Consider the following 12,076-nt stretch of genomic DNA (forward strand, 5'->3'; position numbering starts at 1 on the left):
AAAAGGGTGCATCCTTTGTAGAAAATAATTTTGTGGTTTCTCAAAACGTAGAACTATTACATGACCCAGCAATTCTACTCTTAGGTATATATCTAAAAGAGTAGAAAGCAGTGACTTGAATAGATATTTGTATATTAATGTTCATAGCAGCATTATCCACAATACCTAAAAGGTGGAAACAACCCAAGTGTCCATCAACAAATGAATTAAAACAAATGTGGTATATCTGAACAATGGATTACTCAGTGGCCATAAAAAGGAATGAGATTTTGATATATGCTACAACATGAACAGACCTTGAAAACATTATGCTTAGTGAAATAAGACAAATATAAAAGGATAAACATTGTATGATTCCACTTATATGAGTTACCTAGTACAGGCAAATTCATAAAGACAACACATAGAAAAGAGGTTGTAGAGAATGGGGAGTGGGGAGTTAAGAAGGATGTTTGGGATGATGAGAAAGCTTTGGGTACAGAGAGAAGTGATTAGTTACATAACACCTTGAATGCATTTAATGTCACTGAATTATACATTTATGAATGGTTAAAACAATAAAGATTATATGTATTTTACCACAATGAAAAAAGTTAACTATATGTCCCCCCAAATTAAAATATATCCATAGGGCAGCCCGGGTGGCTCAGCAGTTTAGCGCCACCTTCGGCCCAGGGAGTGATCCTGGAGACCCAGGATGGAGACCCACGTGGGGCTCCCTGAGTGGAGCCTGCTTCTCCCTCTGACTGTGTCTCTGCCTCTCTCTGTGTGTGTCTCTCATGAATAAATAAATAAAATCTTAAAAAAGAAAAAAAAATATATCCATAAAAAACATGTCTGTGAATGTCCATAGGAGCATCATTCATAATAGCGAAAAAGTGGAAATAATCCAAATGTCTATCAACTGATGAATCGATATATAAATGTGGTATATCTACACAATGAAATATTAGTGATAAAAAGGAGTCAAGTAAAACTTGGGAAGTTCTAATAAGATTGGTGGATTTTATCAATGTCAATATCCTATAGATCATAATATATCATAGTTTTGTAAAAGGTTATCACTGGGGAATTCTGAGCAGAGTATATAAAGGATCTCTCAGTATTACCCCTTACAACTGCATGTAAATCTCCAAGTATCTCAGTACAAATTTCAGTTAAAAAATTTGTCCCAGGGATCCCTGGGTGGCGCAGCGGTTTGGCGCCTGCCTTTGGTCCAGGGCGCGATCCTGGAGACCCGGGATCGAATCCCACGTCGGGCTCCCGGTGCATGGAGCCTGCTTCTCCCTCTGCCTGTGTCTCTGCCTCTCTCTCTCTCTCTCTGTGACTATCATAAGTAAATAAAAAAAAAAAATTAAAAAAATTTGTCCCAGAAGGTGACATTGGCTGTGACCTCAAAGTGACCGGTGGAAGATTCTCCTAAAATTTTATGCCATAGTTCTACTTACTTATATTAAAGTTTTTGAGGGATGCCTGGGTGGCTCAGCGGTTGAGCATCTGCCTTTGGCCCAGGGCCTGATCCTGGGATCAGGGATCGAGTCCCACATCGGGCTTCCCGCATGGAGCCTGCTTCTCCCTCTGCTTATGTCTCTTCCTCTCTCTCTCTTTCATGAATAAATAATAAAAATCTTTAAAAAAAATAAAGTGTTTGGACTTGCCCTTAAAAAAAAGAGAATAAACAAACTATTGGTACATGCTAAAACATGGATGAACCTTAAAAATGTTGTATCTTAGCCAGTCACAAAAAATTGTACATTTCCCTTATATGAAATATCTAGAATAAGCCAATCCACAGAGACAGAATGTAGAGTAGTGGCTGCCACAGCTGGGCAGGAGACTTGGGAAAAACTGCTAATGAGTAGGGGGTTTATTTTGGGGTGAAGAAAATGTTCTCAATTCAGTTTGTGAGGATGGTTGCACAATTGTGTGAATATACTAAAATCCATTTAATTGTGTACTTTCCATGGGTATGTGGTGTGTGAATTATGTATCAAAGAGATGTTTAAAAAATTTCTTGTGGGGTTGCCTTGGGTGGCTCAGCAGTTGAGCATCTACCTTTGGCTTGGGTCATGACCCCATGGTCCTGAGATCGAGTCCCACATTAGGCTCAGTACATGGAGCCTGCTTCTCCCTCTGCCTATGTCTCTGCCTCTCTCTCTGTCTCTCATGAATAAACAAAATCTTTAAAAAAATTCCTCATGAAAAATATCATTAGGGAGCTTATGGGTTGGAGTAGCAGAAATAAGATGAAGCTCTGGAAAACTTTGTGTATTGATTAACCATGCCTTTTCTGTCCCTCTTCAATGAACAGTGAACCATATACTTCTTACCCAGTAGCTTGAACTCTTCTACTCCTTTTCTTGAACTAGTAGGATAAAGATTACAAAGTGTGGGATTTTTGAACCATTTTACCTGTGAGTAGCTCTATCCATGTCTGGACGGTTTCTGTGGGTTCAGTTGCTTTGATGTGTTTGAGAGTTTCATCCAGTAAAACATCCCCTGTTGGGCTATCTGACTTTAGCAGTACCTTTAAGAGAAGAATCAAGGGGCCCTGGTTCATCCATTTAATTCAAATTAAGATCTTTCAGTATACCATATATACATTATCGGTTAAGTGTTGTAGGAAATGCAAAGCAACATACTATACTGTCCCTGTCCTCAAGAAGTTTAAAATCTAGTTGGGGTAATTGTAGGGAGACAAAAATAACATTTGAAGTGGACCCTAGTGACAAACTGGATATAAATGGTCATGGAGAAAATATTCAATAATAACTTTGGGTCGGGAAACCAACTTGTGGAATGATTAATAAAAATAGCAAAGTCAGGAAAGGAAGCCAGTTTTGGGGAAAAGTTGATAAATTTGGTTTTAATTGATAAGGGATAGCCACATTGAAATGCCTAGTTAATAGTTAAATATGTTCCTAGGGTTAGAAAAAGAAGACAGGCCTAGGATTTGATAGGTTAATATCATGGAAGTGATAGATGAAGCTATAAGGTAAATATCTCCAAAAGGATGGGAATTTATGCAAAAGGATACAAACTGAGACTTAGATGTTAAGGAATGGAGAAGGACAAGAGAGAGCACATAGCCAGAGAAGCAAGAAAATGTAATATAACAAAGGCCAAGAATGAAGAAAATTTCAAGTAGGAGGAGGTGGTCAAAAATGCCAAATGCCACATATAGGTTAAAAGAGAAAAATAAGGGCAGCCCCAGTGGCTCAGTGGTTCAGCGCCACCTTCAGCCCAGGGTGTGATCCAGGAAACCCAGGATCGAGTCCCATGTTGGGCTCCCTGCGTGGAGCTTACTTCTCCCTCTGCCTGTGTCTCTGCCTCTCTCTCTCTCTGTGTGCCTCTCATGAATAAATAAATAAAATCTTTTAAAAAAAGAGAGAGAGAGAAATAAATTGAAGACAAAAGAGAAGGTGGTGATAGGGCACCTGGCTGGCTCAGGTGGCAGAGTATGTGACTTTTTTTTAAAAGATTTTATTTATGGGGCACCTGTGTGGCTCAGTGCTTGAGCCTTTGGTTCAGGCTGTGATCCCAGGGTCCTAGGATCAAGTCCCTCAAGGAGCCTGCTTCTCCTGCCTATGTCTCTGCCTCTCTCTCTGTGTCTCTCATCAATTAAAAAAACAATTATTTATTTGATAGATAGCCCGCATGCATGAGCTAGCACAAACAGGGGAGTGGCAGAGGGATAGGGAGAAGCAGGCTCCCCACTGAGGAGGAAGCCTGATGTAGGGCTTGATCCCAGGACCCCAGGGTTATGACCTGAGCCAAGGGCAGACGCTAAACCAACTGAGCCACCCAGGTGCCCCAGAGAATGTGACTCTTGGTCTAAGGGTTGTGAGTTCAAGTACCACACTGGACATAGGGCCTGCTGGTGATACCTAAAGAATATATAGTTTGGGTAGAGTTCTGAGTATGACAGTAAAGTTATAAGTGGAAAAAAATACATAGTAAAAAAAATGGAGACAGAGGTTATAGCTCGTATGGTGGAATGGACTTAATTTAAATGGAAGGAGAAAAATCTAATGGTTATCTGAGCATGACTAGTGTTAAAGACTGCACCTGACCTGTGGTTTGCCCCCTCCTATATAACATTCTATTTCATAATGTTTCAGTTACAGACATAGAGGGAGTAATAATCAACAGTATCCTAATAATGACTTTTCTGCTTAAAAAAAGACAAAACCATAAACTTCTTATAACTCTGTAGATGACAGATACTTGAATTTCTCCCTCCCTCCCTTAAATCTGTTAAACAATAGGATGGCTGAGTGAGTGATAATCATCTTGTCTCACTATTCAGATCTTCCCATTCCTCCAGGGGCGCCTCGGTGGCTTAGTTGGTTAAGCATCCAACTCTTGATATTAGCTCAGGGTTATGAATTCAAGCCCCTCAGAAAAAAAACAAAACTTCCCACTCCTCCAAAATGGACCATTGGTATCTACCCTTTCATAAGTTAGGAGGATGTCCACAGAGGTGCTGTACCTTTCTGTCCAGTAGTCGCTTCTTACGCATGGTAGGGGGTTCCAGACAGATTCGACCCCGCATGGCCAATTCTATCAGGATGCCCCCTCGCAGGCCAGATGATATACAGTCATTCCAGAAAGATGTGTAACCCTAGAAAAGGAAAAAGAGAAAGAATGTTCTGAAAGGGTTAAAGACTTGTAACAAGCACCTTAAGGACAGTTCACTTTGTTGCAATTCATGTCCCATTACATGACCACAAATCAGAATAAGAGAACAGAATCTGGGATGCCTGGGAGGCTCAGTGGTTGAGCATCTGCCTTTGGCCCAGGGCGTGGTCCTTGGGCTCTGGGGTCCCGGAATCAAGTCCCACATCAAGCTCCCTGCATGGAGCCTCCTTCTCCCTCTGCCTGTGTCTCTGCCTCTCCCTCTCTCTCTCATGAATAAATAAATCTAAAAAAAAAAAAAAAAAGAGAGAGAGAGAGAGAGAATAGAATCTTTCTCTTAATCGAAACCTCCCCCAATAAAGGTTCTCTGTCTAACTTCAAGCTCTTTGTAAATTCCCATAGTTCAGCTGTTAGTTGATAACTAGTACGTCAAATTTTAATTTTTGAAAAGAATTTTGGCCTCTTGGAAATGTTTCCATTGACACCCTAAACTTCAGAGTAGAATATAATTAAGTAGAAAAATGTATAAACCACTTGAGCCTTTTACTACTCTCTCAAGACATGTTTTATTTGCAAGCTAATTTGATGGGTGGTGTGGTAGAAACCCAGCTCTGCCACGGACTAGTTAAGTGCCTGGGTACATTATTCAACCAGCTTCAAGTGCAACGGCCTCATCTGTAAAATGGGGACATTAACATCTATCTTTTTAAGTTTGCTGTGAGGAATAAATTAGATGTTATATATAAAAAAAGCATTTAGTAGAGTGGCTGGCATACAGTAGGCACTTAAATACTACTTTCTCTTCCTTAGGAGCTATAATAGAGGTACAAAGAGGAGGACTGTCTTAAGGAGGATTGTCTTAAGGAACCATTTTAAGGAGGACTGTCTTATGGAGGACTGTCTTAAGGAACCATTTTAAGGAACAAAAAATCTAACTGGAAATATCATGCAAATGTGAGGAATACAAATTTTAAACAAAACCTCAATTGAAAAAGCAGCAGCAGACAGGCAAAAATGACGACTGGGAATTTGATTTAGATGCTAGTTTTTCAAACCATATATCATTTTTGGGCTAGTCAGAAGCTTTAATGGGACTTGAAGTGGGATTTCAAGAATAGGTTGAATTTAGCAGAGAAGGGAGGGTTTTCCAGATGAAGATGAAGGAAACAGGGATCCCTGGGTGGCGCAGTGGTTTAGCGCCTGCCTTTGGCCCAGGGCGCGATCCTGGAGACCCGGGATCGAATCCCACGTCGGGCTCCCGGTGCATGGAGCCTGCTTCTCTCTCTGCCTGTGTCTCTGCCTCTCTCTCTCTCTCTATCATAAATTAAAAAAAAAAAATTAAAAAAAAATTAAAAAAAAAAAGAAGATGAAGGAAATAATCCAAACTCTACTATTTTTCAAAAGGGCATTCTAAGCAAAAGTATAAAGGAAAGAGGGATCCCTGGGTGGCGCAGCGGTTTAGCGCCTGCCTTTGGCCCAGGGCGCGATCCTGGAGACCCGGGATCGAGTCCCACGTCGGGCTCCCGTTGCATGGAGCCTGCTTCTCCCTCTGCCTGTGTCTCTGCCTCTCTCTCTCTCTCTGTGACTATCATAAATAAATAAAAATTAAAAAAAAAAAAGTATAAAGGAAAGAGACATTACATATGTTTAGAGATCTAACTCAAGGACATGAGATCAAATTGGTTGGGGCTGGGCTGTGGGAAGTCTTGATGCTCTTAACTTTTACTGAAAGGCAATATTCAGTCCTGAAGGTTCTGAGCAAGGAGTTATGATTAACACAAGAAGATCCATCAGAGTTATTAGAACTGTTCAACACTCTAGCCTTCTTTGGGTACCACTCCCTCTCAAGGGAGAGAAGCTGGGTGAGATGTTGGCAGGAAGGTTCTACCATGGCTTTAAAGTCATTAAAGATCATTAAAGATCACCTTTAATGATCACTATTTAAAATTTTTTATTTTATTTACTTGTTTACTTACTGAATTTTAAACTTAAAAAAACAACAACAAAACAACTCCATGCCCAATGTGGAGCTTGAACCCAAGATCAAGAGCCTCATGCTCTACCAACTGTGCCAGTCAGGTGCTCCATAAGTTACTATTAATAGCAGTAATGTCTAATGTTTATTGAATACTTATTATGTAGATCTGTTTTTTTGCGTGCACTATCTGATCACATCTTCACAACAATTGGATAAGGGGGGTACTACTGTGTATATATAATAATAATAATAATAATAATAATAATTATTATTATTATTAAAGATGTCTTTACTTGAGAGAGATAGAGAGCACCAGAAGAGGGTCAGAGGAAGCAGGAGACTCTGCTGGGCATGGAGCCAAACGCAGAGCTCCGGGATCATAACCAGAGACAAAGGCAGACCAGGCGCCCCTACTATCCACATTTTAAAGATGAGGAAACTAAGGCTTATGGAGGTTCTGTGACACGACAGAGGTTATAAAGCTAAATAGTGGTAAAGACTTAATATTTTTTTAATTCCACTTTCCTTCTTTATTGATTTAGAAGTTATGTACTTTTTTCTTTTCTTTTTTTAATAAAGATTTTATTTATTTATTCATGAGAGACACAGAGAGAGGCAGAGACACAGATGAGGGAGAAGCAGGTTCCCTGTGGAGAGCCCAATGCGGGACTCGATCCCAGGAAACCAGGATCAGGACCTGAGATGAAGGCTGACACTCAACCACTGACTGAGCCACCCAGGCGTCCCTGTTCTTTCTTTTCTTTAGGGAAGTTATCCTCAAAATTTTAACATGCATGACAATTAAAAATTAATACAAAATCTAATTATTTAAAAAAGAATATTTAACCACTCTTCTAGCTGACCAATATTTTATCTTTTTTTTTAACTCACATGTTAGACATTATTATTAGCATTATCATTATTTTACATAGGTAGTACTTGTTTAGATTTACTCAGATGCTTACCGATGTCTTTGCTCGCTATGCTTTCTTGCATCTTAGACCTCCTTTCTGGTACTATTTTCCTTCTTTCTAAAGTAGAATTTCCTTAAGTGAAAGTCTGTTGGAGGCAAACTATTTTATCTGAAAGGTCTTTATTTCACCATTGTTTTTCAACAATAGTTTCTCTGGATGTAACATTCTAGGTTGATAGTTTTCTCTATCACATTGAAGATATTAAGCCCTCTTCTCCTAGCTTCCATTGTTGCAGTGAGAAATGTATCATTCTTACTGATTGTGGTTTCTTGTAGGTGAATTGTCTTTTAATCTTCAGTCCTTTCACATCTGTCTCTTAGAGTTTTGCAGACTGTGTGAATTTACTCATCCAGTTTGGCATATGCTTCCTGTACCTATAGGTTCATTTCTTATTTTCAAAAATTCTCACTTCTCTTTAGGAATTTTAGCTCTCCTCCATTTTATTTTTTCCTTCTGGGACATCAATCTTACTTATTCTAACCTCCATGTCTTTTAACCTCTCTTTTGTATCTTCCATTTCTTTTGTCTCTAAATTGCTTTTTGAAGAGTTATTATTCATATCTGGCTTCCAATTTACTCTCTCCATCTGTATCTAATATGCTAAACTCTCCATGAGATTTTGATTTCTTTTTTTTTTTTGAGATTTTGATTTCAACTTTGATTTTTTTTTTTCATTTCAAAAAGTTCTATGTAGTTATTTTTCACATTTGCTTGGTCATTTTTGATTTCTTTTCGCTGTCATTTTGTGATTCTTTTTTTTAATGTCATAGATATTTTATGTTGTCTGATCATTTCATTTTTTAAAAGATTTTATTTATTCATGAGAGACACAGAGAGAGAGGCAGAGACACAGACAGAGGGAGAAGCAGGCTCCCTGCGGGGAGCCTGATGTGGCACTCAATCCCAGGACCCCAGGATCACGACCTGGGCCAAAGGCAAATGCTCAATCACTGAGCCACCCAGGTGCCGCTGTCTGATCATTTTAATATCTGAGGTCTATGAATGACCTATTTGTGATTTCTGCTGAATCTTTCTCAGGATATTTGATTCTTTGTATGTTGGATATTTGTTTTGTTTTTTTTTTTAATTTTTTATTAATTTTTATTTATTTATGATAGTCACACAGAGAGAGAGAGAGGCAGAGACACAGGCAGAGGGAGAAGCAGGCTCCATGCACCGGGAGCCCGACGTGGGATTCGATCCCGGGTCTCCAGGATCACGCCCTGGGCCAAAGGCAGGCGCCAAACCGCTGCGCCACCCAGGGATCCCTGTATGTTGGATATTTGATTAAGAAGTGGCCCATATTCAATTTTTTGTGAATATGTGAGATCCTGAAGGCCTAAATTAAAGATGTCTTTTTTCAGAAAGGAGATCTGTATTTGCTTCTGCTGAGAGTCAGGCATGAGGGGATTGGGAGACTCCACACAACTGGGACCACATTCATTTTTAAAAAGATTTTATTTTTAAGTAATCTCTACACCCAAGGTGGGGCTCAAACTCACAACCCCAAGATCAAGAGTATCATGTTTCACTGACTGAGCCAGCTATGCATTCCCAACTGGAACCACATTTAAACCTAGCTTCCCCATTTTATCTTGACTCTGAGGTTTATTTGTGACTACCCAATTCCAGGATCTCAGGACTGATTTGGTAATTTGTCCCAGGGCAATCTGGTTTTCATGTTTGTTTATTGCTCACCTCTAGGATTTTAAGTTTGGTGTTTGTTTGGGGACCCTGAAGATTTCTTACTTTCCAAAGGCCCAATAGTACTTTAGAAATTAAGTTTATTCAAGATATAATATCTGCCCATGATACTGCTAGAGACAGAGGTCTTCCAATACCAGCTTTCTCATTATAGCCAGGATGATCTTTATGCTCAAATCTAATGATATAATTCTCTTCCTCTCTACTTAAAAATCTTTCAAATGCTCCTCCCAGTCAAGTCCAAATTCCTTAGTGTAACACTCAAGCCAGGAGGCTGCTCACTGGTCTCACCTTGGCCTCTTTTCCCTAGAACACCATACTCCAGGTTTCCAGAACTATTTTATTTTTTTGCAATCTCTAAACCCAACATAAGGCTCAGACTCACAACCCCAAGATCAAGGGCCGCATACTTCTTGGACTGAGGCAGATGAGCACCCTGAGAACTATGTTAAGTACTCTTAATATATCATTTTTGCTTACAGGCCTTTGTACACACTGTTCTGTCTAAAAGAACCAGTACCCTTCTTTCCCTAATTCCTCCTTGTTCTTAAGGATCCCTATACATAGGGATGACATCTTCCATATACCTTCTCTAACAATGTCTTTCCTTCTATTCCACCCTCTAGTTTAGGTTCCTCACCTGGGTGTGCCTATATATACTGCTCCCTTATCATTTATTTTTATCACGCTGTAATTAACTGTCCTCAGTTATAGTTAGACTATAAATTCCTTAAGGAGAGAATTTCTAATACATAGTATTTCTCAATAATGTTTCTTGACAGCATAAATTTATGACTGAAAGTAAGTAACATTAACCTGGCAAAAGCTCAGTTTGAAACACGAATATCCTTAGACCTATCCATATTTCCTAAGGGCCTGATCTTAGATTCAAAGCTGGGATTAGTTCTATGTATGACCCACCTCATGGCTACTTCAAGAGAGTTGTATTTATAACTCCTCTTTAAGGAGGGAGTAGGTTTTTTAAAAGATTAATCCCTTAAAAAAAAAGATTTTATTTATTTATTCATGAGAGACCCAGAGAAAGAGGCAGAGACACAGGCAGAAGGAGAAGCAGGATCCATGTGGGGAGCCTGATGGGGGATTGGATCCTAGGACCTCAGGATCACGACCTGAGCCAAAGGCAAACACTCAACCACTGAGCCAGCCAGGTGCCCCAATCCTTGGTTTTACACAACTTAGCTGCCTAATTAAGGTTAAACTATAAATTTCTTCAGGATATATAATTTATTAGGCATAACTTGGTGATTTTACAAATCTCAACAGGTGTACAAACTCATCAGCCAGTATTAAAGCAATTAGAGGAAACTAATTTGGTTGTTTTTTCATTTCTTCCTGATCATGTAACTTCTGTTACAGTAACAGTGATGTCAGATTGTCAATAGAACTGTAAATGAGAAGCACTGTAAATAAAGAAACAATGGATGGCAGGATGTAGAAACTATGTTTTTAAAATATCATTCCCATCATAGTATCGAATGTAAAACTCCCCAAATGAGTCTTTTAAAACTTTTTTATTGAGTCATGCATCGTAATAGAAAAGAGCTTTAAAATACACATGAAGGGGTACCTGGGTGCCTCAGGGGTTGAACGCCTGCCTTTGGCTCAGGTCATCATCCCAGGGTCCTGGGATCGAGTCCCACATCGGGCTCCCCACAGGGAGCCTGCTTCTCCCTCTGCCTATGTCTTTGCCTCTCTCTCTGTGTCTCTCATGAATAAATAAACTCTTAAAAAAAAAATAAATAAGGGCAGCCCCAGTGACTCAGCGGTTTAGCGCCACCTGCAGCCTAGGTTGTGATCCTGGAGACCGGGATCGAGTCCCATGTCAGGCTCCCTGCAGGCTCCATGGGGCCATTGGGGCTGCCCTTTATTTATTTATTTTTTTTAACTTTTTAATTCTTTTTTTTTTTTTAAGATTTTATTTATTTATTCATGAGAGACACACACAGAGAGAGGCAGAGACACAGGCAGAGGGAGAAGCAGGCTCCATGCAGGGAGCCCAACGCGGGACTCGATCCCGGGTCTCCAGGATCAGGCCCTGAGCCAAAGGCAGGTGCTAAACCACTGAGCCACCTAGGCTGCCCCAGTTTTGTCTTAATTAGAAATGTAATAAATAATTACTAGAAAAAAAAAAAGAAAAGAAGGGAAAAAGATAATATAGAAATGTATAACTTACAAAGTGAAAGTTTATCTGGAGGGGTAACAGTCTAGTATGTATTTTCTAGATTTTATATACACATTTTATCTTTATTATATTTTTACTTTATTATTATTTTTATATGTTTTTACAAAACAAGATCATATTGAGTGACAACTTTTCACTTGCCCATTATTTTGGCTATCTTCCCACATGAGTAAATACAGATCTACCTCATTCATTATAATGGCTACACAGTATTGCACTTTAGATGTACTATAATTTATCTTTTCAAGACTTTGCTGGTGACATTTGCTTAAAATTTTTTGTCATTTCAAAAAAAATGCTATGAAGAAATGTTCATTATGTGTGTTTTTGTTGAATCAATTCCTAGAAAAATTTTGGGTTGAAGATTATACACATTTACATTTTTTAAAAAAGATTGAGAGAAAGAGTGTACATATATGTGATGTAGGGAAGCGACAGAAGCAGAGGGAGAGAAAGTCCTAAGCAGATACCCTGCTGAATGCAGACCCTGACCGGGGGTTCCCTAAAATCACAACCTGAGCTGAAACCAAGAGTTGGATGCTTAACCTACTGTGCTTTCCAGGTGCCCCACATATTTAC

General features: G+C 39.3%; 1 protein-coding gene across 2 annotated transcripts in view; it reads right to left on the reverse strand.

The window, feature by feature from the left end:
* GOLPH3L (golgi phosphoprotein 3 like) overlaps positions 1-12,076 on the reverse strand; it is a 38,631-nt gene that overhangs the window by 10,117 nt on the left and 16,438 nt on the right. For both annotated transcript variants that reach the window (XM_055312210.1, XM_055312211.1), the window contains exons 3-4: positions 4,493-4,624; positions 2,413-2,527 (exon numbers count right to left, since the gene is read on the reverse strand). In XM_055312210.1, the coding sequence (XP_055168185.1) occupies positions 2,413-2,527; positions 4,493-4,624 (247 nt within the window). The remainder of the gene's footprint in view (positions 1-2,412; positions 2,528-4,492; positions 4,625-12,076) is intronic.

The sequence above is a fragment of the Nyctereutes procyonoides genome, unplaced genomic scaffold (assembly GCF_905146905.1).
Source record: "Nyctereutes procyonoides isolate TBG_1078 unplaced genomic scaffold, NYPRO_anot_genome, whole genome shotgun sequence".
NCBI lineage: Eukaryota > Metazoa > Chordata > Mammalia > Carnivora > Canidae > Nyctereutes > Nyctereutes procyonoides.